Genomic DNA, 25,761 nt, shown 5'->3' with positions numbered 1-25,761 from the left:
CGGCCATTCCATGAAGTCTATAGATAATAGTATAAGTTATAGACTTGTCAGTTCTTGTTCTATAGATCTTGTTTATTTCGTACTTCACTCCTCTTTAAGTTGCCTAACCTAAAATAAAAACAATTATCATGTTTATAATTGTAGTTAAATTAAATAATTATTAATAAGTAATACAGAATTTCGTTATTGGTGTACAATATAAATTAAGATGAATCAAGCTGATGTATCAAAATTAGTGTCTCAATTACGTATAAAAGTAAATCCTAGGTTGAGGAGATTTAGTAATCCTAATGGCCCAGCAGGTCGCCTTGATAAACTACGAAAAACAGTTACTGGATTGATTAAACATGAACGTATAGAACTAAATTATCCACGAGCTGATGAGGCAAGAATGTATGCTGAACGTGTAAGTCTCACTTTTCTATGTAGATGTTTCTTTTAATACCCTGATAAAACAAACAGAAAGTTTCTTACCCTTGCTCAATGACTGGTTTTATTAGCAGATATTTACTTCAAATGTTTATCAGACATCCCATCCACGCTTAAAAGCGTGTATTACCTAAAATTCATTCATTGCATAATCTCCAAAGTTACGACTTTTTAGCTTATTTCTGATGCAATAAGATATGGGGATTGTCATCGTACAACAATGGAAATGGCTGATTTCTGGATTATAGAAAAACAGCTTATACATAAGTTGTTTAAAGTGCTTGTGCCTCGATTTCAAGATTGCAATACTTCTTATACTCGTCTATATAAAGTACCTAGTCCATATCCTATAATCTACAAAAGAGAGGATTGTTATAGAAAAGCTGTGCTGGAATTACGTGGTAATCCATATCCAAGTCTTTTACCAGACAAACAATATAACAAAAATATTATCCACAATATATTACTGGAGGAAGCGAAAAAAGAATACAGAATGCAAAAGTATGCAGAAGTAGTAGCAAATACAGAGGAAAAAGGTAAATGCCAAACAGACTCTCCTGATGAGAAGCTAGAAACAAGTAGTGATATTTCAAGCAAACCAGAGTCTAATAAAGATGAACACACTACATAAACAATTTAACTTGTGTTTATTTGTATCATAAAAATCGAAAGCCACTGTCATTATTTTTTAAGATCACTTACATGTATAATTTATGTACAAATTACAAAGAAACAACTGTTTAATTTGAAGTTTTATGTAAAACTAAACAGTAAAACAAAATTACTTTACAATTATTTCATAAATACTATTAAAATAAAGTTTTCTTTGCACAAAATCCTGTCAGGGGGAGGAGAGGGCATAGGTTAGTGACTAATTTTCAACATAGTCCCTGTCACCAACATTTATACGATCAGGAGCTGCTGTTACAGAAAATCCAAGAATGCTTTTATCCATCTTTGTCATCTTTGACTTTTTTGTCTTCTTACCTTTGCCCTAAAATATCATTTTTTTTGCCCAAGGAAGTAACTTTATTTTTACGTACTGTTTTACAAACCTTAACTTCTTGAAAATCTGTTAGATGGGACGAAGGTGTAATAGCTGGAGCTGGAGAACTCATATCGTCTTTTTGCGTCGTGTTTTTCGGTTTTGTAAGACGTCGTTTTTCGAGGAACTGTGTGGCAAAATGAGAAGTTGACGGGCTATCGCCTAAGTATTCTTTACAATAATCACGCACTTCTAATGCTGACTCTACATTGCGAAGAAATTCTACGAATGTTTCAACTGAAAAACGAAAAAAAATTATCATTTCATAGTAAGAAAATGATTTGAATTAAAATTATGCACACAATTAGTAACCCTACAAAGTTATTTCATAATTAACAGCTTATTATGATTTCAAACAAATAAAATAAAGCACTGAGATAAGACTAAATTGTTTCCCAATAGAAATATCTAATTAAAATTAAATAGCAAAACGATGTGGCGTACACTAAATAAGTTTTTCTAGTTTTTTTTTTTTAATTATATTTCACGATATGTTGGTTTTTGATTACTATACAGCTTGAGGCAATTTATTTTGTCATGTTCTCTGTGATAATTTGTGTAATTAAAAAATTAATGACAAATTTAAAAACAAAAATTCATATTGCTTTACTTAATCTAATCTAATTTTAAAGTTTTATGATAGAATAAATTAAAAATATTACTTTTGTCCTATAAAATTGAAATAAGCACTCACTATCAATGGAAGCTTCTATTTTGCAAAGAGTCTTGGTACACCACTCCATGAACTCATCCTGCTTGTTGTTACCGCCAGTGCCGCCTCCAGTGCTGTTTGCACTACCACCAAACAACTTCATTACCTGTTGCTCCTCTTTTTTTGCCTTGCTCTTTGATTGTTTAGAACTTGCTTGCTTGGACTGATTATTAACTACCGCGTTTTTCGTACTTGTTGAGGACGGTTTAGTTTGCGTTGAGGACTTTGGCGTAGACGTTTCTTCCCAGAAACCTATTTTCAGGAAAAAAAAAAACTAAATTATTAACAGTACAGTACTAAATTAATATGTGCTTTTTGTATGAAACAGTTAAAATATGACGAATTGTTATAATCAAATTGTGTTTTCAACATTTAAAATAAGACGCAGGTATTTACCGCTGGTATTCCACTGAGAAGCGGCAATAGCCCAACTAATGCCTTTCCATGCGGTGGCATTAACAAATGTTGATGGATTCGCCTCCTTTTCTTTTATTTGGGCTAAACGTGCTTCAGTAGCTTGCTATAAATGATAAAGAGGTAATGAACAGTTCATGCCAATTATTATTATTAACGAAGTAAAACTAATAAATACGTGGTTGTCAGATGAGTATATAAATTACATATCAGGTTTTTATTTCGCCCCTATAAAAGCTATAACTGCAAAATAGTTTTTATATACATTAAAGTGAAATAGTCTTTGATAAAAATATTTGACGAAGCTGCTCAAGACACAATAAATTAACAAATTTTCGTATCAATTAAACATAAAATCGTTAATTATAAGTACATATTGAGACATTAATATTTTGTTATATATTATTTTAATTAAAATAAACTGAATTAAATTAAAATAACTCAAGTGCAAAACCAAGTAGTTGGACAGAAAATAAAGTCATTTACCTTTACGAGACGCTCCTGTTCTTCCATCTGTATTTCGGCTAACGATTTGATTTTTTTTGTTGCTGGAGGTTGCTTAGCCCAACCCAAAGGCATCGTAGATACAGAAACTTTTTCACCAGATAGTTGTTGTTGTTCCTGAATAGAAAAAACACAAAATTAGAAATAATGTGATAATATTAATGGTCATAAAGGTAACTACCTGCAACAATTGCTGTTGTTTTTGTAAATGTAGCAGTTGCTCCTGTTTCTTTTCTTTCTCAAGCCTTTGTATTTCTGCCAGACTCGTTCCTGTTACAGATGCTGGAGATGCCTGACTCCAGGGTGCCGCTCGTGATACTCTAATACTGTTTTCATGTTTTGCTTTCTCTTCTTGTTGCTTGCGAATATATTCTTCCTTTTCTCTTGCTTCTTGTCTAAAATTTAGATATTGCTTATTAAAAGTTTTACATGAAGTGTGTATTTCTTCTGTATATTTTCGTCTTAAAGGTACACATATGAAAGGAAACAATGAAAACTGATCAGTGAAATAAATGAAAAAGACGAAAGTGACGCAACTTTGATATTCGCTCAATAATATTTAAACAATTATTGTATTTTCGCCCTTCAATTGACTTTTTTTAATGTATTTCCTTTGTTAGCTACTAAAAATAAACAGTTCAGGTGATTAAATTTCAATTTTTCCCTCATTAACCTGAGGTAGTCTAGTGTGTAAAAAATTGAAAATGAATTTTCATATTAATATTTAAGTTTCAAGATTTCCTTTTAATCTTAAAAACATCAAAGTACATTTATTTGTTTTCATTTACTATATATTTACTCTCAAAATATTTAACTAAAAAATTTTACCGCGCTCTTTCTTCATCCTGCTGTCGCTTCTCCTCAGTTCTTTTCTTTGCTTCTTCTTCTGCCTTTCGTTGTTCTTTTAATCGCCTTTTCTCGTCCAACTCTCTCAATCTTTTTTCTTCTGCTTCTCTCTTAGCCTTTTCTAGTTCTTTCCTTATTTTCTCTTCTTCTTTTTTACGTCTTTCTTCCGCCGCTTTCTTTTCAGCTTCCTGTGAATACACATGTTAGGTAACTTTTTATCTCACAATAAGTGAAACGGTAATAAGAGATCTTTTATTGTTTTACAAATTACGGCGAATAAGTTTAATTCTTTTAATATTTTAATTGCGTCATTAAATTAGGCTCTACATATTTTTTGGTATTGTTCCCATTTTTTTGACGAACGGGCGTTTATTTCTAAATACAATTAATTCTACTTTCTGTAGAGACTTTTTATGATTTTGTGGGCTCTATCCTAATTTATAATTTTTTTACTAATTTTTGAAGCAATCTCACTTTGCGTTTAATAAATAATTAATTAATTAATATGAGTACCTGTTTTCTTTGTTCTTCCTTTCGTTTTTTCTCTTCTAATTCACGTTTTTTCTTTTGCTCCTCTAATTCACGTGCTTTCTCTTTTTCCTCCTTGGCCTTCTTTGCATTTTCTTCCTCTTTTTGGCGTTTCTTTTTATCGATAAATTCCTTTTCTATTTCGGTATCATTAAAGCTTGTTGGCGGAGTAACGTCATGAACAGCGGGTGATGAAGCATTGGCTGGTGCTACTGTCATAGGAACAACTGTAGACCCTTGAAGATCCCAAACTGATGCGGAAGTAGCATCATTCGATTGCTGCGGTAACCACTGGGACTGTGCATTTGATTTAGGTGGAACGGCACCATACTGTTGATTAGATTGCCAAAGAGTATCTATAGGCTAATTAAATTGTTTGAAAAAAGCTTATTTTATTATATATGTTTAAAAAAGAAAAACTTACTGCTGTTTGTGCGGTAGGCTGTTGCGGCTTATTATTTTGCAACTGTCTCAATAAGCTTTTAATAGGATCATTCTCCGTGGAAGCTCCAGAAGACGACAGCGGATCAACCGCTCCTAAAGGATTTGGCCGTGGAGGTAAATTATGGGGTACATTACTAGTGGTACCTCCAGCAGATAATGTAGTCGGTGCTGTTGGAATACCTTGCATACCAACAGAAGGCATGGAAGAAGCTGCTGCTGCAGCGGCTGCAGCTGCTGCAGCTAGTGGTATGTTGGGGAATGACAGTCCAGCAGGTGGGACATGCAAATTGGGAGGTAAACCATTGTTATTTGGTGGCAATCCCCCTACGTGAGTTGTTCCAGCTGCTTGGAGAGGATTAGGAATTGTAGGCAATGTTCCTCCCATTTGTTGAATGAAAGACTGGATCGGATCGAGCTGAGGAGGAATGGGTGGAGTGGGCTTATCGGTTATCGGTTGACCGGGAAGTTTATTAGTCTACGTAAGATAAAAATACAACTAATTGAAACGTCGATTTCTTACAAAAGCTATAACCAACATGAAAAACTAATGCCTACCTGTTGTATTTGATTAAACATTTGCATCAGAGGATTTGAAGCTGCTTGCAAATACCGCAAATCTGGAGCCATCTACAAGTTAAAACAGCAAATATACTTTAATGAACTACTAAGGAAACCCAGTACTAAAAATATTAAGGATGCACAAGTAAACAGGTTTCAAAAAGTATTAAATATTATTTCGAAAAAACGTGTTACCGCAAAAATAATGTCTTTTAAAAAAGTGTTCATTGTTTTGCCTGTATCGTAATGAAAAAGAATAATCTTACTTGAGGTTGGGGGATCATATGTTGGGCTAAAAGTTCACGCTGTTGTAGCACATTAAGATTGGTCCAAAATTCGTTTTGACCGAGAGCGGTCCGCATTGCAGTCGCTTGGTTAAGAGCGAGTTGCCGTTGTAACAGTTCCAATTGTTTCGTTACATTTGTTGATACGTCCGATTTGAGAGGCGGAATTGGTTTGGGAGAAAGGAAAGGATTGCCGCCACATAAAGATACTAAGTCACCTAAACGATAAAAACTTTCGTCGCACTGTCGTTTCACTAATAACGCATTACTGAAGTAACCGGCCTTATGCCATTCGGCCATTTCTGTCGAAGAAAATGGACCTTGCAGATCACCCTAACGCAAACATAAATACAAAAAAAAATTAAAGATCTGTACAATCCTCAACAGTATATAAAAACAATCTTGTTAAAGAAAATTTAACAACTAATATTTCAACAAGTACTTCAAAATAATTTTATTTATTTACCACGGAATAGGAATAATATTGTGACTTTATGACTGAAATTTAAGAATATTTTTCATAAAATATTGTTGAATAAAATTGAAGATTGAAGTCTTTATAGTAAAAATAAATTTTGAATTACTCACTTGAGGATCTTGATAAAACCAAGAATTCTGTACAGGAGGCACGAGATTAGGAGGAGGATGGGTGACACCATGGCCAGAACCTAAACCAAAATTGTCCAGATTCTGCTTATTTGGAAGGTCTTCTTCGACCACTAATTTTTGTACCAAATCCTCCTGGAGCCTATCAAAGTCCTCATCAACTCTGAAATAAGCGAAAATATGTTTAGAAAATATACCTTGCTACTGTAAATAATAAAGTACCTATTACTAGAACGTAAATTATCATCCGCTTTACTGGCGGTAACTGGAGCATTTATTTCCCTAACATCTACTTTTGATTTATCAGTCTTTGGTGGATCCTTTTCAGGTTCTAATGCACTTTTATCCATCTTTTTAGAAGCATTCACGTTTTCTTTCACCGGTTCTTTTTCATCCTCTTCCCCTTTCTCTTGCAGAATGCTTTCCTCCTGTTGGTGCTATTTTGATAAATAAAGTAGAATACTATTTTTATTTAAAATGAATACAATTTTTACCTTTTCAGTAAGTTCCTCAGTGGTTTGTTTCAATAATGATTTTAGGGATTGTGAGTTTGCTTGATGTAATTTATCTGACATATTATTAGCAGACGCCGACTTTTGTAAGGGAGGTTCCTTTTTAAATCCCCTTGAAGACGAATTTTGCTCCCTCTATGTGAACAACAAACAAATATATTGTCACCACAATATAATAAAACATGCATACTTGTTCATCATCTGAACCATGAAAAGCACCACTAGCGTCAAAACTTCCCCCCGATTCGCTAGGATTTTCCGTTGCCCATTCAGGTAGATGATCCTCGCTATCACCCCACTGACGACGATGAGGAGGTCCACGAGGTCCCTCATGCCAACTGCCCCGATTCATTCTATCTGGAGGTGCTCCTCTGTCGTCTGCATTATCACCACTCTCTCTCCAACTTGCTGAACGTCCTTAAAAAAGATGTTTAGCTTTTTTTTATAACTATTCAAACAAAAAAAGAAACAAACCCCATTTTTCTAGATTGCCACTCCTTGATCTCCATCCATCTTCTTCATCTGCTCCTCGATTACGTCTCCAATTGTCGACTGAGGAAGTCCGACTATATTCCTTTCTTGGAGACCACTCTGAGTGTTCTCCATTACCCCAACCACCTGATCCTTCGTAACCTGGACGGGTGTAAGACTGATAACCACCTCGGCCTCTGCTTATTCTACCACGTTCCAAAGAGTTTCCTCTTCCACGTCCTAATGTTCCTGGTGGTATAGGACGAGACTGCCAAGACCTCTGTAACATAAAGTATTGATTTTCAAGTATAACTTTTACAAGTTTTTGTTTTAAAATATTTACACATTGAAGTGTTATATTCAATTTTAAAATTATTGAATTTATAATTCTTAAAGGCAATCTTATAATCATTTTTATTTTTTATTTCTTTAATTGAAGATTCTATATAAACTTTGCATTCTACCTCTTCTTCTGACTGTGGTAACAGTGCCAAAGGAGTTAACTGCTGTTCAGAATATAATGTTGAAAAACTAGTCAAAGAAGAAGGTGCTGGCAATCCTTTTTCAAAAAGAGCTAACATTTCTTCTCGACCATATCTATAAAACAATCACAAATATATTTATTGTCTTTATACATTGTATTTTAAAATTTGAAAAAATTGCAATTGTACTAACCTATGGTCTGCTAACTGATACTTCACTCCTCCTGCAGAACCTCCAGTACTGGAGCCCTCAGAAGAGAGGTTTCTTAACCACTCAGGTCCAAAATTCATGGAATCGGTCATACTGATAAAAATAACTGTGTAAATATTTACTCATAAATTCACTTAATATACAGCAACAACAAAAGATCAAATGAAGCATGTTAAATGACTATGACACATGTATGATGCAGGCCTAGGAATCTGAATACAACTGACTGAATAAGGCCATGCAGTTTTCAAATATGGTGGGCACTATTTTTAGTTTATACACTTTTAAAATCGTTTTACTTAGATTACATTTTTAAGCGATCAACAAACGTACTAATGTTAGATCCTAATTCTCAAACAATCCTTTGTGAAATGTGAACAGAACTGGAGCCTGAGGCAAAAGCTTAGGTGGCACTTAGAGACCGTCTAAGTATTGATAACGAGATTGTTAAATGGACATAACTAAATCAATGAACGAAAAGGGTTGTTCTATAAGCTCGATGTCAAACGTCTTGAAGATTTCTTTTAAAATACCTGATTTTAGAGATACACACAAAGTATGCAATCAACATTAATGGCTGAACCTAAAAATTGTAGAAAATGCGCATGTCGTACAAATAAATGTCCCTAACTTATAACTACATCGAAATGTTTCATTCGGTGTAATTAATATTATGCAAAGTTGCCAAAACATAGCCAAATATTTTGATGTACATTATTTATAGTTATATTTTATACGACTTATAAACTAATTTTCTCTAAAATTAACTGCATTACTGTGAAAAGCGCGCAATTTTCTTAATTGAATATGTTAAAACTAAGTGACTTATTTATTCTGTTAATAGGCTAGTTTCGACATACAGGCCAATTGACTACAGCGCATTTATAAATCTAAACTAAGTAAGCGGGAAATTGAATTTAAAACGACGGACTAAAGAGTTACTTAAAAATTATTTTAATGCCATCGTTTAGTTTTTTTGGATTTTCCACATCTCTTTTATAAAACAGAAGATATTAAATATTAATTCCAGTTGCAATTTAAAGATAAGCAGAGAGTTGGAATGGAGAATACCTTAAAACTGTAAAGGAGCTGACCACTCTCAAATTTTCTTCCTGTTAATTATATGTACTATATTGCATGTGTATCCTTACAAATTAAATTTTGAAGGAGCTAAATGTTTAATTTAGAGCAGTAAATTGGGTAGAAAGACGAAATGAAACATAAAAAGCTGACTCGTCAGTTTAGGAAACTAAGGAGAATCTCAGCACAATTCATGCGCCGTGTGAAGTGGGTACTTATATTATGAAAAGCTTGACTACGTTGCCCTGATTTTCTCTTTAAAAGAAATCAGTCTTTTGTCGTTTTTTCTTGGATAAAATCCCCTCATTAAATGATCGCACAACATTTTTACGCCGTTCTCTTACTTTTCGGTTGTTTAGCATCACTGATAACGTTGCGCGAAAAAAATAAAAATGATAGCCGTACAGCCTTTAACAACGATTTCAACTTATCAGACGAAGGCAATACTGGAAATAATACATTAAACGTAAATGAACTGTATAAGTACGAAAGTTTCTTTGTTCGAAATTACAATGAATCTGAAGACGAAACTAAAGTACGAAACGTTTATATACAAGGGTTATTTGAAATAGAAACAAAAAACGGTACCAGGCCAGAAGGATATAGTGAAATGTTATCAGCACAGCTAGCAATCGATCACATCAATAAGTACAAAATACTACCTGGGTATTCTTTAAAACTTCTAATAAATAATACGAAAGTAAGTTGAATTGAAATACTTTTTTCTTATTATCATTTACAACACAAATAGCAAAAACATTATGAGAAAAATAGGTAGATTCTCATGGTGCCAGTGGTTTTTAAGGGAAGTGCCACATAGGTACTTCCCGGCATTATTTTTGTTAGAATATGTAAAATGTTTAAACACAAAAAAGCGCTCGTGAAATTATTAAAAGATGGAAGGTATTTGCTAGGCTTATTCTACCACGTTCCAAAGAGTTTCCTCTTCCACGTCCTAATGTTCCTGGTGGTATAGGACGAGACTGCCAAGACCTCTGTAACATAAAGTATTGATTTTCAAGTATAACTTTTACAAGTTTTTGTTTTAAAATATTTACACATTGAAGTGTTATATTCAATTTTAAAATTATTGAATTTATAATTCTTAAAGGCAATCTTATAATCATTTTTATTTTTTATTTCTTTAATTGAAGATTCTATATAAACTTTGCATTCTACCTCTTCTTCTGACTGTGGTAACAGTGCCAAAGGAGTTAACTGCTGTTCAGAATATAATGTTGAAAAACTAGTCAAAGAAGAAGGTGCTGGCAATCCTTTTTCAAAAAGAGCTAACATTTCTTCTCGACCATATCTATAAAACAATCACAAATATATTTATTGTCTTTATACATTGTATTTTAAAATTTGAAAAAATTGCAATTGTACTAACCTATGGTCTGCTAACTGATACTTCACTCCTCCTGCAGAACCTCCAGTACTGGAGCCCTCAGAAGAGAGGTTTCTTAACCACTCAGGTCCAAAATTCATGGAATCGGTCATACTGATAAAAATAACTGTGTAAATATTTACTCATAAATTCACTTAATATACAGCAACAACAAAAGATCAAATGAAGCATGTTAAATGACTATGACACATGTATGATGCAGGCCTAGGAATCTGAATACANGTACATTCCGGCATTATTTTTGTTAGAATATATAAAATGTTTAAACACAAAAAAGCGCTCGTGAAATTATTAAAAGATGGAAGGTATTTGCTAGGCTTTGAGTAGTGATTATTATGTAAAAATGTACGTAGAATCTCATGATGTCAACAGTTTTCGAGTACGGTGCCAATAAGGAACATTCCGGCATTATTTTTGTTAGAATATATAAAATGTTTAAACACAAAAAAGCGCTCGTGAAATTATTAGAAGATGGAAGGTATTTGCTAGACTTTGAGAAGTGATTATTATGTAAAAATGTACGCACAATCTCATGATGCTAACGGTTTTCAAGTGCGTTGTCAAATAAGCACTTTCGGATATTGTTTTTACTAAAATATATAAAATAATTTAAACATAAGAAAACAATGATTAGAATTAGCAAATTTTGTTAGAAGAACGTAGAACAATTAGAATTTGAAAATTTTTTTATTGTTAGTGCGATCCTGGAATAGGTTTGGATCGATTTTTCCATGCATTGTATTCTAATAACACCGTTATAATGGTACTCACCGGAAGTTGTTCCACAGTAACCGAGGCTTTAGCGAATGTAGTACCATATTGGAATGTGGTTCAAGTAAATATACTTATGACTAACTTATTATTTCGTAAATAGCTAATCGTAATAAGAAGAAAGTAGTTATGTGTTACAATATTTCTTTAGATATCTTATGCTTCAAAATCACCAATACTTAGTGATAGAAAAAAGTTTCCTTTGTTTTTTCGCACGGTGGCTGTCGCGTCATCGCACAACAACGCCAGAATAGCCTTTGTAAAACAGTATAAGTGGGAAACAGTTGCGATATTCAGTGAAAATCAAGAATATTATCTTCTTCCGCTTAACAATTTTGTCAAAGATATGGAACTCGCAAACATATCTTGCTCCGCAACAATAACATTCTCAAAAGAAAACTTACTGGAACAACTAACGGTTTTAAAGGTACTACATATTTGCTTTTATAAGTACCTATACAAGTTAGTTAATAATTTTTGATTTTCTATACATCCAGGAATTGGAAGTGAGAGTAATTTTCGGAAGTTTTTCGTCATCCATAGCGCCGCAAGTATTTTGCGAAGTTAGTAATCAGATATAAAATGTACGACGGATTGAATTACATATTCTATTTATTTTTGTTAGATTTATAATCTGCACATGTTTGGATCAGAGTACGTTTGGATTTTACAGGAAGAAACTAATTTGTGGTGGGAAGATGCTAACGATAAGTTGTGCGACAAAAAAGAATTGTTACTTGCTTCAGATGGAATATTTCTTACATCTAATCATAATAATCTATCAGATGTTGTTTCTGTTTATAATTTAGTAAGTTAAATAAACAATATACAACTAACTATAAGTAGTATAATAATCCCATCTAAAATGAATTTTATAAATTATTGCTTTAAAAGAGAAAAGTTGATTTAGAACATAATAAAGTTTTAAAATACATACATATGGTTTCATATTTTATTTAATTTCCTTTTCTAACTGCTTTAAAATTTTATGAAAAGGACTGACGGAAATGTCACGGAGTGCCCTATATAACTTAGACTTTTTCGTTATTTAAAATTTATAACAGTAAAATTATAATATCTACACAGCTATAATGTCTTTGTAGACTAGCAACGATTTTTTTGCGGAATTAATAAGTTACACAAACATAACAATCTCTCAATATGCCCCTTTGGTTTATGATGCCGTATGGACGATGGCTTTTACATTAAGAGAAGCAATTGAATATTACGATATACAACCGAAGGATTTTTCATATAAAAATCATCAGCAGCTACAAGCGTTTCTCAAAATAATGAAGAAAATGCGCTTTATGGGAATATCAGTTAACAACTACAATATTAATGTTATTAACTGTATCTTAAACAGTTGTTTTTTAGGGGCCTGTCATTTATAAAGGGGCCGACCGAATAGGAAGCACAATTTTTAAGCAATTACAACGTAAGTGTTTTGAATTTTATGTTTATTAAACGTAATATTCTATCTATATTGGTAGAAAACTCCTTAATTTGCGTAAGTTTTACAAAATTCGTAATCGGTTCGGTGGTAAAGTGGCCTAGGCTGGAGGCGCGAGTTCAATTGGCGGTCGATGCAATACTTTTTTTAATTTTATGTTAAACAACGCTTTATTATAAATAATTTTAGGTGGACAGACAAATTCTGTCGCAGTTTTCGATCCACTCTCCACTGCTTTGAACTTTGATTGCAAATTTTGTAAGCCAGTTCGTTGGAAGGATAATCAAGTCCCAGTGGCTAGAAGAATTTTAAAAAAGCGCCTCGAAGCTGTACCAAAATTGGCATTTTACACAATCTCATCAGTGTCCAGTCTCGGAATAATTTGTTCTGTAATATTTTTGTATTTCAACCTACACTTTCGTCGAATGAGGACAGTTAAGCTTTCTAGCCCTTACATGAACAATACTGCAGTCATTGGTTGCATGACCGTTTATTTAGCAGTTACAATTTTGGGAATGGATAGTTCGTTTTTGCCTTCTAAAGACGGATTCACGTATCTTTGCATAGTATGTACTTAGAATACAATTATTGCATCAGAATCTTGATTAATAATAATTAAACTTCAATGAAAATGCTACTAGAAAGTTTGTATTGCTGTGTTTGAATAAAAAAATAGAACATCTTTTTACTTTATCTTAATTTAGTATGACTTATTTTGGGACCTAGGCGAAGGAAATAGTAACTTTTTTTGAAGTGAAACTTCTTTACGCACGGTAGGGTAAGTTCGTTTCATGCGAGTTGCTATGTAACGAAATCGTGCAACGGATGTACCCCCTCTACTCGGCCACGTAGTCGAGTTCGTAGTGGGGATCGATTGAGCTGTGAGCGCGCTTCAATGCAACGTTCGTTACAGGCAATTCCGGCATGTATAGTGTAAAATTTAAATTCATTGTGTACAAATAATACCATTAAACCAATTCCTTAATCCCTATCCCGGTATGTTTGTGCGTTTGAAGAAGTTTCACTTCAGTAGCGTGTTGTATAATTACACGTTGTATTTTTTTTTTGTAGGTGCGAGTTTATTTATTATCCGCAGGCTTTTCTCTAACTTTCGGTTCGCTTTTTGCCAAGACTTATCGTATACATAGAATTTTTACATACAGACGTACAAGCTTTATTAAAGACAAATTACTAAAAGATAAACCTTTGATAGCCCTAGTTTGTCTCTTGTTGATAATAGATGGGCTAATAGTTATTCTTTGGAGCGTGGTGGATCCCATGAAGTACAGCTTGTACGATTTACCTATCGAAATAAGCGCAACCAATAAAGGAGTTGCTTATCAGCCTCAGGTTTTTGCAAAATATCATTTTTTGAATTTCAGTTTTCTCGAAATTGGATGTATTTTTTTTAAGGTGGAAACGTGCCGATCGGAAAATACGTTGGGATGGTTCACAGCTATGTACGGATACAAGGGAATTTTATTGATGATGGTCGTTTATATGGCATGGGAAACGAGACGTGTTAAAATTCCAGAATTAAACGACTCTCAGTATATTGGTATTTGTGTGTACAGCGTATTGTCGAGTACGCTGGTTATAATTCTTTCAAATTTAATTCCCAATCATCCGACAATAACTTATTTGACTACTGCAATCAGTATTCTAACTTCCACTACCATAATAGTTATTTTACTATTTCTTCCGAAGTTAAAATCAATTTTGGCCCGCGCTGATCCTATTGATCCAATTGAAAAATCGATGGGTTTGAAAACGGAATTTAACACTAGAAGATTTCTAATAGACGACCCCAAAGATCTCATATACCGTCTAGAAGCCCAAAATAAAGTTTACAGGAACGAAATACAACTTTTAGATCAAGAAATCACACGGTTAGAAAATCAATTGACGCATGCATCATCAAAAGTCTCCAGTATTTCCGGTTTAGGTGGTTTATTTTTGAAGCACAAACGCGGAAGTTGCTGTGAGTATAACACCTCAAGAACTTTGAAAACTCACAGCGGTGTCAGTAGAGCATCATGGCCCACCGAAGTCTCTGATGTGGATCAAACATTTTCGCAAAATTATTCTGCTTTTAGTAGTACTGGATCGACTCTCTACGATCAAATGAAAAGATTGTTTGGAAGCATTTCTTTGGTATGGCATTTTAAAGCAGATGACGCAAATTCAGATGATTCAGTTGAAACAAAAGATGAATTTGTTCCCTTGCCCATTCCCGAAGAAGAAGAAGACGGAGAGCAAAGATGGCTATTTAATGTTACCTCGGCGGTACAATACAGTCACAAAGATATTAATTTTGCTGCACAAACGGAAAATGGGGGACATATGTCAAAAGAAAGATATTAGTACTTAACTATTAGATGATAATTAGTAAAAATGTATTTGTTTATGATTAGGCTACTATAAAATCTTAATAAATAGAATACGCTGTTGTTATTTGATCAAATGTAATTAATGGAGGAAATTAAAGAAACAATGTAGTGTAGACATTTGTAGTTTATTTATTTCTCTTCTCCTTTTTTGAGGTATATTTTGGTGCACAGTGAGATATGTATATGCTCGAAGGACCATTTTAATGGCTATTGACAAAACTTTATTCTTGTATGTACTGTTATCATAGCCACAATTGAAGTCTTATATATTCAATGGAAATACCTTCTATGACTTCTGTCAACTGTAATTAACCTCTAATTTGTTAAGTAATCGTTAATCTCGTTAATGCAGTAATTAAACCGAAACAACATAGAAGGTATTGATAATTACTTTATTTATGAATAAAAATAAATAAATTACATTACTGTCGATTTTCAGAATGGCTGGAGTTTTGCGAATAACTTTTTCAAAATTTTTGAACTCAAAAAATGTTCAAAGTTTCATGTTACCTAATTCCGTTAACGAATTAATTATTCGAGGTATTATATCGAAAGCTGCGAAAATACCTGCAAAAGCAAAGAAGCCAGCCCCATGGCCTTATGAACATAAGAAATTTACATTATTCCATTATTTTTTTGATAAGACGAGTAGTAGGATAGATGAAAATTCAAAAGTAAGTTGTGGAAGTATGTAGGAACTCTAGTCTTATCTAAATGTGTTGTTTTATAGATTATTGTTGTGGAAGGTCCGCTTGCTGCAGGGAAAAGCAAATTTGCTTCACAACTAGCATGTGAATTAGATATGCTGTATTTACCTGAGGCCAATCTTGACATGTTGTATATTAACCCCTATGGTTTTGATTTAAAAACTTTAGATCCTCAACTACCAGAATCATGTAGAAGTTTTGATGTGTCTGACTGGTTAAAAAATCCAAAGCATTACAAAGCTGCCACCTTCCAACTTAATCAACATGGAATAAAGTGAGTATTGTCAAATGTTTTAAGTAATAGGTAAATACATTTGTTTTGCAGGTTCTCTCAATATATTGATGCATTGGCACATGTTCTCAGCACTGGTCAAGGTGTTGTATTGGACAGATGTGTCTATTCTGATTTTGTCTTTGCAGAAGCTATGTACAGTCAGAAATTTATTTCTAAAGAAGGTTTTAATTATTTAGTTTTATTTATTATGCTCTGTGGTTATACTTATTATTTGTAGTTAAAAACAAGTACTATCAATTTAGAAGAAATAGCATTGACGAGCTATTGAGGCCTCATTTAGTTATATATTTGGATGTACCAGTAGAGAAAACTTTAGAAAACATCAAAAAACGCAATTTTTCCATGGAAGTTAACTCACCAGCTATTAACAAGGATTATTTAACTACAATGGAGACTTTTTATAAACAACATTATTTGAAGCAGATAAGGTAGGCAAATGCTTAAAAATCTAATTACTTTTCAATTAATTTTTAAATATTGCTATTAGTGAAAGTAATTTTTATCTTAAACTACATGCTTTAATGTATTTAATTAAACATAATTGTATTACATGTTTAAATAGCAAACATGCCCATCTTTTGGTGTATGATTGGTCAGAGGGAGGTGATCCAGAGGTTGTTATAGAAGACATTGAAAGAATTGATTTTGAGAAAGAAGAAAACGATGCAAAAGAGAATGATTGGGATTTCAGAATGGAAGATGAATGGGGTGTAGCTAGACATAAGTAAGTTATCATAACATATCATATACCATGGTGGTAATTAAATTTTCATTGTTTATGTAGGTATAGTGATGGAAAGTTCAAATTAATGAATTATTTGAACATACCTTGTGTTGATATAAAAGAGCTTATGATTGATGGTGATGATCTCTATCACTATTGTAAAGTTTTGGAAGAGGTAAGATATGTTTAGATATATTTGTTTTAACATGGTCAGAATGAAAGTCAATACCCTCTGTAGAAAAGTTCTATAGGGATAAACGTTTTTTTGCCCCTTTTGGCCTTCATTCTATTTATATTCTTTTAAAAAAAGGGATAAATGGAAATTGACATAATACTTTAATTTTATTAATGTATATTTCAATAGGCACCTGGTATGAAATTTGATGAAGGTTTCAATGCTGCAATGGGAGATAAAGGCATTTTATTCAAAACTTCTACTAAACCCAGGGAAACTCTGCCTCGTGTAGAAAGAAGGTGAGACTTTTGTAATATCAGAACATACTTTAAAATTTTGTTATTTTGTTTTTTAGGTTTCCTTAATAAGCGTATTTTATTGATTCAAATTGTATATTAACTGTAAATTACTACCATAAATTTATAATGGTAAACTAAATCATTTTAATATACATAGATATTTATTATTTATTTATTTATTTATTCATCCAAACGTTTACAAAGCATCTTTTAAATGACGGAAACAACAGACTTTTATTAGTTTCACACTGTATATTTATTTTCATAGGAAAGAAAATAACATTTAAGAAAAATAAAACTACTGCTAAAATAAAGTTAAGCTCTTTTCACGTATTACTTCGTTTAGTTACCATTTTGAGAAGTAGTACATACTATAAATGTAATGATAAAGTAAAAAAAATTATCGTTCTTAGTGAGTTAGTAATAAATCCGTTCTTTTAGATTTTTCACAGTAGAAGATATTTTGTACTTTCCAGTTGTACATAAAGTTCAACTCTAGCACATTTTATTTTAGCATAAGTTTACAAAATTTTAAATTAGATTTCATTAAATCTAAAATTTAACATACATAAAAAGTAAATATAAGTTTATTTTATCTTTTAACACAGTGATTACTTTATTGCTTATCGTTTTTTGTCTTTAATACTAATGAATTTTTAAATATCAACTTACAAGGTAAATAAGTTGAATAACACTGACCCCCTTTTGAAGCATGAAAAGCTAATTACAGACATATTAGACGCAAGAACAGGAGTAAAGAGAGGCATAGGATGGCCTAGATTAAATTACTGTTTGTAAAACATTAGGTATGCAGGATGTTTGAGTTTTTAGGAAATTTGAAGACTGGCTCAGGTCAAATTAAAACTTGAATAAAATATTACCTTTTTTTGGATCTCCTAATCCTAAGTGCACTTTATGCTTATTTAACTTAATTACGTTTTTTAGTTTTTGATTAGTGCACTTGGTTAGCATTGAGACATGTGGTTCCAATCAATTTTGGAAAAATCTATATCAATTGTTTTATGTTGGGGTGTAAACGGCCTGTAAGCATATAAACATCTTAAGACTGAATAAACAAATTTCCTTGTTGTTAATCTTACCAGTACTTAACACCAGCAGCATCCAACATTCTTTTTGAGGCAATAGTCCTATTTTTGTCATGGTCTTTATCAGACATGTACACAATTTCTCTGATGCCACTTTGAATAATGAATTTTGCACATTCATTGCATGGAAACAATGCTACATACATTCGGCAGTTTTCTACACCAGCTGAATTTTTATTTAAAATTGCATTCATTTCTGCATGACAAACTGAAAAAAGTACAGTCAGCAAATAAAAGAAAAAAGAAATTCCAGAGACCATAATAATATTTATTCTTAAGTTCGTCGGCATTGCCCTTTCCCCAAGGAAATTCATCATCACTGCATCCTCGTGGCATTCCATTATAGCCTACACCAACGATTTGTTTTTTATCATTTACTATGCAAGCACCAACTTGTGTTGACGGATCTTTACTTCTTTTAGCAGCAAGGATAGCTGTGGCCATAAAATATTCATCCCAACTCAGATAATCTTCACGTTTACCACTTTTCTTTCTAATAGATTATAAATTATACTTTCAATTAAGCAGCAAAACATAAACTTACAGAGATTGATTTTCTGGTTTAAGGACTGCCATTTGAAAAACAAACAATTTAAAATATTGAGATAGATAATTAAACATTGTATAACTTATGTCCTTAATACGCCTAATTTGTTATTTTGTTGATGTGTTCAGGACGTACAAAAGCGCAAAACACGTTTGAAAATTCATGGTTAGTAACAACTGGTAATAACAATACATTAGCAAGTACCTTATCTTATCTATGGTTAGCAACATTGATAATGTAAGAAGTCAAGCATCTCATCAGATTTCGTTTGATTTCTTCAACCAATCTCATCAGATAATCCAACATCCGTTAAATTAATGAGAATCTTGAAATTAAGTTCTACAGAATTATTATTGCTAATAATTAAAATGTGATACATCCTTTTTATTAGTAAACAACTGCATTGAGGGCGACCTATACTGGAAAGCATAAGCTAAATGAATATTAGCAAAACTAAAGGAAGAAGAAGAAGAATCACCCGGTGTTTGTCACTTTTGTTTCAATATGGTTTCCAATATTCGTTCTCATATCATGTGATGTGAAATTTTCCGTGTTTTGTGTAAGTGTTAGTGAATAAAACGATTATTCGGGCATATTATAGTAACAATAAGCCTGTGACAATGGCTGAAACGAAGACACCCCCTTTAAGTGACATTAAACATCCAGAGGAAGTGGTTAGAATGACTGTAAATGATAATATCAAATTTGCAGTTTTAATCGGCTTTATTGAAGTTGGTCAAGTATCAAATCGTGAAGTGGTCAATACAGTCTTGCAGCTGGTAAGTCTATTTTCCTTAATAATTTATTACTCTATTGACGAGCCTTTGAGTAAGAATCAAATAGTTAAAAGGCTGCGCACCATTTGATGTACTTGTCAACAAACTAACGTCAACAAAGAGCACAATTTTAAGTATTTGCTTAATAAATTAAATAATTAATTGGATGAATTTTCAAAGACAAAAACATTGAGGGTGGGCGTGCCTAAAAAGCGCTGGCGCAAAATATTCATGCATTGTCTGCAAAAACGTGACCCACGTAAGAAAAAAAAATATTGGAATTGAGGGTGAAGATTAATTTTATTTTTGTATTCCCTTTGAACGAAATTTCCTAGTGACCCATACATATATGCATGGTTGTCACTTATATCTGAGTATTAATACTTAGTTAATTAAATAATGGGGATGCACCTACCTATTAAAAAAATGTACGTCCTTGATAATTGAAACTTTTCGTTTCAAACAATAATATTCTCAAATATGAATGCGTCTTATACAATTTAGTTTTGCTGTAAAATCTGCAATGAGTTGTTTTCTCTCCTCAAGAGGTGTTTCATAATACATAATTCATATTTGATGCTTAAAGCCAAACATTTGTTTGGTTTCATACATATTTATGATATCATTTTCCTTGATATTGATAGTAGTTTTATTATATCAGCTTTTGATAATTGTTTGAGTATTTTTAACACCTGCTACCTGCGTTCAAGAATACAATAAAATTGTTTTATTTTATGTGACACATGAATAGCTTCTAATTAATTATTTTGAAAACCTAATTGGTCGATTTTGATATTGCAATACCAATATTGATTTCCATTGATTTCATAGAATTTGACCTAGCAAAGGTCGAAACTATTCAACGAATATGCCTAAAGTCTTTCCGTTTACTTAGTATGAATTAATAATTATTAATCATTGTGCCTCAAAAAATGGGATAAAAAGGGCACTGGAATTTTTTAATGCTTCGGTTGATCCACATTAATTAAGGGAATTTGTTTTGTTTTACCTGTGTGATAACTCGTTAGTTTATTTACATGAGATCTTAAGTGACAAAACTTCGTGACCTGTATGAGTATACTTTGCTGTGTAATTTGGTTGAAGATGCTTTTCTTGCATGTTTCTAAAAAAGCCGCAAAACGTAGATTTCATTGAGCTTGCTTCGTGTATGATCCTGTACGCTGTAAGATCTTGGTTCGATTTGTTTTTTCACTGCAATAAAAAATGAATAAAGTGAATAAATAATTGATTATATACTGTAAATTGTGTATCTTGTCGATTGTAGGTAAGAATTAGTTTTTATTTACTTTCGTAAACTCGGCGTACCTATCTACATGTTATTTTGATTGATTTTTGCTAATGGGGTCATTAATTACATTAAAAAGTGTTGGTGTGTAGTTCTTTTCCTTGTTGGAATATTAATATTATACATACATTTACATAGTAGTTTTCGTATTGGCCATTAATGTACAATGGATTTTTACGTCTGCCTGGTGATTTTTATTGAAAAAGATTTGCTCTAGTTTACTAATTTTTTACATGTAAAGGCCTGGTAGTAGTTGATGAAATTTCAAATTAACATTCGCTTTATTGGTTCTTGATTGATACATTTTTTATTGATACCGACAGTCAGTAAAGTGTTATCTCNTGCCTGGTGATTTTTATTGAAAAAGATTTGCTCTAGTTTACTAATTTTTTACATGTAAAGGCCTGGTAGTAGTTGATGAAATTTCAAATTAACATTCGCTTTATTGGTTCTTGATTGATACATTTTTTATTGATACCGACAGTCAGTAAAGTGTTATCTCAAAATGAAAAGTATTAATCGTAAGTAGAAATACAACGATTATCATGCTTTCAAAATGTTATTTTATTACTGCAACGCCGCGGCATTGAATATTTTGATAAGGAAAAAGATATTACATACAGTCTGGATAATTATTGTCCTAGATAGATTTGTTTTCAACAAAGTAACCGTAAGTTTTAGCTATTCGACGTTAATGGTCTGTGTAATGGCAATTTTCCTTGCTTGCAACTTTCCTAAAGTATCATTTGTTGCAAAAAAGTTGACTTCCCATTACATTTGATTTTTATTTGCCTTGAATTACATTTTTATTGCAGATCTAAAATGTTTTATTAACTATTGCAACAGTAAAAGGGAAAAGTTATGTTATAGAAGTAATTGTAACATGCATGTAAGAAAAATACTAAGTTAGTCAAGATAAAAAAAAATAAATCTCAATTTCAGTGCATTATTTGAAATTAGTATTCGGGAATCTGGTTCTTGTTATTGTCGTATCGTTTACGAAAGAACCCTTGAAACTTGTAAGCACTAAGTACATACTCCATAACATACCCTGATGCAATGTTTTAAAGAAAATTTTACATTTTTCTCAAATACTTAAATGTAAAATCCTTAAAGTTATTGTGAAGATTATTTTTATAAGATAATGTTAGGTATCATTAATTTCACAATAACTTTATTGCAATTAAAAGTTTCTATGGTGTACCTACTTATGTCGAAAGAACTGATTATTGCTAATAATTGTACATATGTGTGGGTATTAATATGAATTCTTCCTGTTGCTTTTACGGGTAGGTATTTCGTTTTGATTTTTTCGTACATATACAGCCTGTTGCATTAATGCTTAAATGTTTCGCTGTTTTGTTGACGATTATTCAATATATCGATTATTGTGTCTCTTGTGGTCGTCCTTGTGGAATCACAAGTGTAACGAAGAAAGAAACGTTATGGTATATGTATAACCTTGTATTAAAAAAAAAATAAGTAGTAGGTAGGTATATGAAAAATATGACGTTATTATTGACCGAGTTGGCTTCTCTTCCATCAAGAGATCATGCTATAAAAAGCACGCGATTTTCCTGCCCTTTTCAGCTTTAATTAATATACCTATGTGCTTTAGTTACTAATTAAGTTCTAATTTTATTTTCTTGTTTATTTTCATTGTCATCTTCCCAGTGTGCACAACAGCATAGCTTTTGATCGATTAGCTTACCTAATCCACGTAATTTGAACCATTCTATTTATCGAGTAAATGCTGCTACTTGCTTACTCTTACCTTAATTAGAAAAGTCGCCTACTTTTATGTTTGTTTCTACTAACTAATTAAGTATGTTAAGTTTTTGATGTTGTCTATTGTCGTTTTTCATATCTGAGTTATTAATTATTCAACTTACAAGTTGTTGAAAGGGGTATAATTGGTGCATTAAATTTTAAAATTATTACTCTAATTATGTGACTAAAACAATTTTTTTAATGGAAAAAAATTGCTAATACAATAATTCTGAGAGTTATAGTAAGTGGTAGGTAGATATCTACATAAAATAAACAGATAAGATTCCACGAAAAAGAATCATCTTTTTGGGGTTTACGTTAAAAATTGTTAAAACCGATCCATACTTATCTTATCGCTAAAATAGTTATTTATGGTTTTCGATAAAAAAACACTTGTTTGCTTATTAAAACAATTTATGGTATTTGCCATAAAATTGTATCATATGATCGATTTTTCGCTCCTGTAAAAGTCCATTTTAATTACAATTAATCAAGGAAGCCTTATAAGGATATCTTGTTAAATACCTTCTCCAGGCCTTTTGCAGGTAATTGAACACAAAAATTGCTAACAGTTTAAACGACTGGAGGGTGTTTTAATCTTTAACTTATTTAAGACATTGTATTTCTAACCATGGACATAGGTATTAAGAGGCGATAAATAAATAATTAAAGTTTAGGTAGGTGTGCCCTTAATTTTGCTTGCACTAGGAGGATGTGGAAACGTATTGATCGTGTGCCATCAGATCCAGTTGAAAGGACAGTTTGTCATTTTCAATACAATATTTTAGGGTTTGGAGCGATGCAATTTCTTTTGTTTACGGTTGCGCGGCTTCTGATAATGGGAAAATAACTAACAAAAGTGTCTATACAGGATGCTGTGTCCGCAAACACAATAATACAGATATACACACTTGCACAAACACTCCCGTATAATAGGTCGGTTGCCTCCTGGAGCCATTTACCGTTTTATATATTGTCCCATTGTTCACTAGGAGTTGTGCAGCATTATATCGAACCGTGGATAGTCAGTTTTTACGGCAGGTAGTTTCAATTTTTCATATTTTATCGCTTCCGAGGAAATAACTGCAAATTTACTCGAGAGATTTGTATGAACTTAACTAATTAAGTACTAGTAGTACTTACACTAGTTACTTGTAGTGTTTATCGCTAGTAGCGCAGCAGTAAAATATTAATTTACAATAGATCGTAAGGTTTTTGTAATTTAGCGTTCCACAAAAGTTGTTCTTAAAATATGACTAGTAATACAGAGGTGTAAATTGAGTTTAACGAGTTGCTATAATTTTCTAGGTAATTCTCTTTTTTGCCTTATATATATTAAGTTTATTAAACTTTTGATGATTTTCTCAAAAATAGTCATTACTATTATCAAGGAAATAAGACAGTGAGGTGTTTATTATTATTCTTCTTAGATTTTTACTGAATGCTACTTACGATTACTTAAAGTAAATCAACTTTTTGAAGGGATTTAAGAGCTAAATAAATAAATAGTACGCTAACTATGTGAAACAAGTGTAATACTATTAGAATCAGTTTTAGTTTGTGAATTAAACACACTGTTACGAATCCCCAAACTAACCCACATTGATAAAAATAAATTCATTTGGTACTTTTGTTGAAATTTCTTTTGGATTTTTATGTTTTATAACTAAATTTTTTAAATTAGTAATTATTTTTCATAACAAGATTGTTCTTTGTTTATTTATTTATTTACTGAGGTTTTACCCGCGGCATCGTTCGCGTCCTAAATACGTACCAAAGATCATCGATGACCACATAAATCTAATTTTTTCTGCATCTCTGAAAATGTATGTACAAAATTTCATGATACGTTTTGTCCACGACTTTGCTTGAGTTGGTGCCCTAAATACATGTCCAAGATCATCGACGAATACATAAAAGTAATTTTTCTATTCCTTGGAAATAGTACTGTTTTTCTGGATAAAAGGTACCCTATGTCCTTTTGTGCACCCCTGACGATGTATGAACAAAATTTCATAATAATCGCGGTTGAGTAATTAAAGCGTGAAATGATAGCAAACATGCAAACACATTCGCATATACAATATCAGGATTTAATATTTTATGGTTTTCCTAAAATGATTATGTTGTTAAAGGATAGTGGAGTCATCTACTTGTTGTTAAATTTACAAAATCAATACGAATATTTGGCTTTTCCTTTCGTTTAGAATTTTCTATTTGATCTTTGAATTTTGACTGCTGTATTTAGATGGCGCAAAATGTTCCTTTTTGTTGATCCTGCTGAATTCCTGCTGAATTCCAATGTTAGTCGTTTGGCGGCGCCACAGATATTACTGAAATCCTTCCATGCTTTGCTTTCATCCTACGAAAAATGTTAATTTATTCATAACAGAATGGTAATGATTATGACAAAAGGACATATATAGCACTAGTTTTCTGTTGTACTTAAGGATGTTTTTAATTTATTGTCGTCATTAATTTTGTGAAAATTGTGCTGACATATTACTGAAAGGTTGTTATCCTTTCAAAATTACCTAATTTACTTATTATTAGTCCAATTATTATCAATGGAATACTGCATGACTGGAGAATTTAAAACGATTTTTCCATTCAAAGGTGTCAATTAATTGAAAAATAACTGAGAGACGTTTCAGTCGCAAGGTTATTTTTCGATTCAAAACCTTTGAATCGAAAAATCGTTTTAAATTCTCCAGTCGTACTAATTTACTTACGTTTGGATGTACGAGGGTGGATTGATAAGTTTCCGGCCTGACCAAGAAAAACAAGGTTTTTAAAAATTTTTTTTTTTTATTTCTCAACATAATCTCCTCCAAGGCTGATACATTTCTCATAGCGGTGTTCCAGTCTATTAATGCCATCTCTATAGACTGATTCGTCAAGCTCCTCA

At 32.1% G+C, this 25,761-nt stretch overlaps 6 protein-coding genes across 13 annotated transcripts in view; 4 read left to right on the top strand and 2 right to left on the bottom strand.

The window, feature by feature from the left end:
• Positions 1–67: 67 nt before the first annotated feature.
• LOC108740230 (39S ribosomal protein L17, mitochondrial) lies at positions 68–1,173 on the top strand. The gene is made up of 2 exons (XM_018474474.1): positions 68–406; positions 605–1,173. The coding sequence occupies exons 1-2, from the start codon at positions 209–211 to the stop codon at positions 1,058–1,060; spliced, it is 654 nt and encodes a 217-aa protein (XP_018329976.1). The 5' UTR covers positions 68–208; the 3' UTR covers positions 1,061–1,173.
• Positions 1,152–10,655, bottom strand: LOC108740228 (GRB10-interacting GYF protein 2). 5 transcript variants are annotated; one of them, XM_025974001.1, is made up of 19 exons: positions 10,517–10,655; positions 10,306–10,438; positions 10,052–10,121; positions 7,357–7,563; positions 7,073–7,299; positions 6,865–7,017; positions 6,593–6,807; positions 6,353–6,533; positions 5,747–6,097; positions 5,478–5,549; positions 4,903–5,397; positions 4,464–4,841; positions 3,933–4,138; positions 3,286–3,499; positions 3,087–3,221; positions 2,583–2,706; positions 2,169–2,438; positions 1,485–1,711; positions 1,152–1,423 (listed from the first exon to the last, which is right to left on the bottom strand). In XM_025974001.1, the coding sequence occupies exons 1-19, from the start codon at positions 10,624–10,626 to the stop codon at positions 1,301–1,303; spliced, it is 3,891 nt and encodes a 1,296-aa protein (XP_025829786.1). In that variant the 5' UTR covers positions 10,627–10,655; the 3' UTR covers positions 1,152–1,300. The 5 variants fall into 5 exon arrangements, with proteins under 5 accessions (XP_025829786.1, XP_018329969.1, XP_018329971.1 ...); XM_018474467.1 differs by lacking the exons at positions 10,052–10,121; positions 10,306–10,438; positions 10,517–10,655 and adding exons at positions 7,818–7,950; positions 8,029–8,139; positions 8,580–8,668 and having other exon boundaries at positions 7,357–7,633; XM_018474469.1 differs by lacking the exons at positions 10,052–10,121; positions 10,306–10,438; positions 10,517–10,655 and adding exons at positions 7,818–7,950; positions 8,029–8,139; positions 8,580–8,668 and having other exon boundaries at positions 4,464–4,808; positions 7,357–7,633.
• LOC108740180 (gamma-aminobutyric acid type B receptor subunit 2) lies at positions 9,420–15,153 on the top strand. Of its 2 annotated transcripts, XM_018474389.1 has the most exons (10): positions 9,420–9,826; positions 11,232–11,369; positions 11,457–11,732; positions 11,803–11,868; positions 11,931–12,113; positions 12,409–12,627; positions 12,683–12,743; positions 12,948–13,324; positions 13,830–14,108; positions 14,172–15,153. In XM_018474389.1, the coding sequence occupies exons 1-10, from the start codon at positions 9,437–9,439 to the stop codon at positions 15,120–15,122; spliced, it is 2,940 nt and encodes a 979-aa protein (XP_018329891.1). In that variant the 5' UTR covers positions 9,420–9,436; the 3' UTR covers positions 15,123–15,153. The 2 variants fall into 2 exon arrangements, with proteins under 2 accessions (XP_018329891.1, XP_018329892.1); XM_018474390.1 differs by lacking the exon at positions 13,830–14,108.
• A 287-nt stretch (positions 15,154–15,440) lies between these two features.
• Positions 15,441–17,519, top strand: LOC108740199 (NADH dehydrogenase [ubiquinone] 1 alpha subcomplex subunit 10, mitochondrial). Its single transcript, XM_018474428.1, has 9 exons — positions 15,441–15,525; positions 15,588–15,822; positions 15,879–16,129; positions 16,181–16,311; positions 16,368–16,578; positions 16,713–16,874; positions 16,935–17,049; positions 17,239–17,348; positions 17,405–17,519. Exons 2-9 carry the CDS (start codon positions 15,589–15,591, stop codon positions 17,412–17,414), a joined length of 1,224 nt encoding a protein of 407 aa, XP_018329930.1. The 5' UTR covers positions 15,441–15,525; position 15,588; the 3' UTR covers positions 17,415–17,519.
• A 652-nt stretch (positions 17,520–18,171) lies between these two features.
• Positions 18,172–19,174, bottom strand: LOC108740210 (deoxycytidylate deaminase). Its single transcript, XM_018474437.2, has 4 exons — positions 18,999–19,174; positions 18,712–18,947; positions 18,449–18,662; positions 18,172–18,389 (listed from the first exon to the last, which is right to left on the bottom strand). The coding sequence occupies exons 1-4, from the start codon at positions 19,073–19,075 to the stop codon at positions 18,314–18,316; spliced, it is 603 nt and encodes a 200-aa protein (XP_018329939.1). The 5' UTR covers positions 19,076–19,174; the 3' UTR covers positions 18,172–18,313.
• A 140-nt stretch (positions 19,175–19,314) lies between these two features.
• LOC108740195 (neurobeachin) overlaps positions 19,315–25,761 on the top strand; it is a 234,135-nt gene continuing 227,688 nt past the window's right edge. For all 3 annotated transcript variants that reach the window (XM_018474421.2, XM_018474424.2, XM_018474419.2), the window contains exon 1: positions 19,315–19,780. In XM_018474421.2, the coding sequence (XP_018329923.1) occupies positions 19,622–19,780 (159 nt within the window). In that variant the 5' untranslated portion in view covers positions 19,315–19,621. The remainder of the gene's footprint in view (positions 19,781–25,761) is intronic.

Source organism: Agrilus planipennis, unplaced genomic scaffold (genome assembly GCF_000699045.2).
Source record: "Agrilus planipennis isolate EAB-ADULT unplaced genomic scaffold, Apla_2.0 scaffold158, whole genome shotgun sequence".
NCBI classification, from domain to species: Eukaryota; Metazoa; Arthropoda; class Insecta; order Coleoptera; family Buprestidae; genus Agrilus; species Agrilus planipennis.
Note: the sequence above shows the minus strand (reverse complement) of the source record. Positions and strands in the feature narration are given on the sequence as shown.

What these genes read in the sequence shown, in the direction of transcription:
- LOC108740230 (XM_018474474.1), top strand. Translation starts at nt 209, where the DNA reads ATGAATCAAGCTGATGTATCAAAATTAGTGTCTCAATTACGTATAAAA. An exon ending in CAAGAATGTATGCTGAACGT is followed by an intron (nt 407 to 604) that starts GTAAGTCTCACT and finishes ACGACTTTTTAG; the next exon opens with CTTATTTCTGATGCAATAAG.
- LOC108740228 (XM_018474467.1), bottom strand. Translation starts at nt 8,617, where the DNA reads ATGTTGATTGCATACTTTGTGTGTATCTCTAAAATCAG. An exon ending in CTGAGGAACTTACTGAAAAG is followed by an intron (nt 6,808 to 6,864) that starts GTAAAAATTGTA and finishes TTATCAAAATAG; the next exon opens with CACCAACAGGAGGAAAGCAT. An exon ending in GGTTTTATCAAGATCCTCAA is followed by an intron (nt 6,098 to 6,352) that starts GTGAGTAATTCA and finishes TGTTTGCGTTAG; the next exon opens with GGTGATCTGCAAGGTCCATT.
- LOC108740180 (XM_018474389.1), top strand. Translation starts at nt 9,437, where the DNA reads ATGATCGCACAACATTTTTACGCCGTTCTCTTACTTTTCGGTTGTTTA. An exon ending in CGCCGCAAGTATTTTGCGAA is followed by an intron (nt 11,869 to 11,930) that starts GTTAGTAATCAG and finishes TATTTTTGTTAG; the next exon opens with ATTTATAATCTGCACATGTT. An exon ending in GAGTTGCTTATCAGCCTCAG is followed by an intron (nt 14,109 to 14,171) that starts GTTTTTGCAAAA and finishes ATTTTTTTTAAG; the next exon opens with GTGGAAACGTGCCGATCGGA.
- LOC108740199 (XM_018474428.1), top strand. Translation starts at nt 15,589, where the DNA reads ATGGCTGGAGTTTTGCGAATAACTTTTTCAAAATTTTTGAACTCAAAA. An exon ending in CTTAATCAACATGGAATAAA is followed by an intron (nt 16,130 to 16,180) that starts GTGAGTATTGTC and finishes TTTGTTTTGCAG; the next exon opens with GTTCTCTCAATATATTGATG. An exon ending in ATTGTAAAGTTTTGGAAGAG is followed by an intron (nt 17,050 to 17,238) that starts GTAAGATATGTT and finishes ATATTTCAATAG; the next exon opens with GCACCTGGTATGAAATTTGA.
- LOC108740210 (XM_018474437.2), bottom strand. Translation starts at nt 19,075, where the DNA reads ATGTTTAATTATCTATCTCAATATTTTAAATTGTTTGTTTTTCAAATG. An exon ending in AAACCAGAAAATCAATCTCT is followed by an intron (nt 18,948 to 18,998) that starts GTAAGTTTATGT and finishes ATAATCTATTAG; the next exon opens with AAAGAAAAGTGGTAAACGTG. An exon ending in GCTGCTGGTGTTAAGTACTG is followed by an intron (nt 18,390 to 18,448) that starts GTAAGATTAACA and finishes ATATGCTTACAG; the next exon opens with GCCGTTTACACCCCAACATA.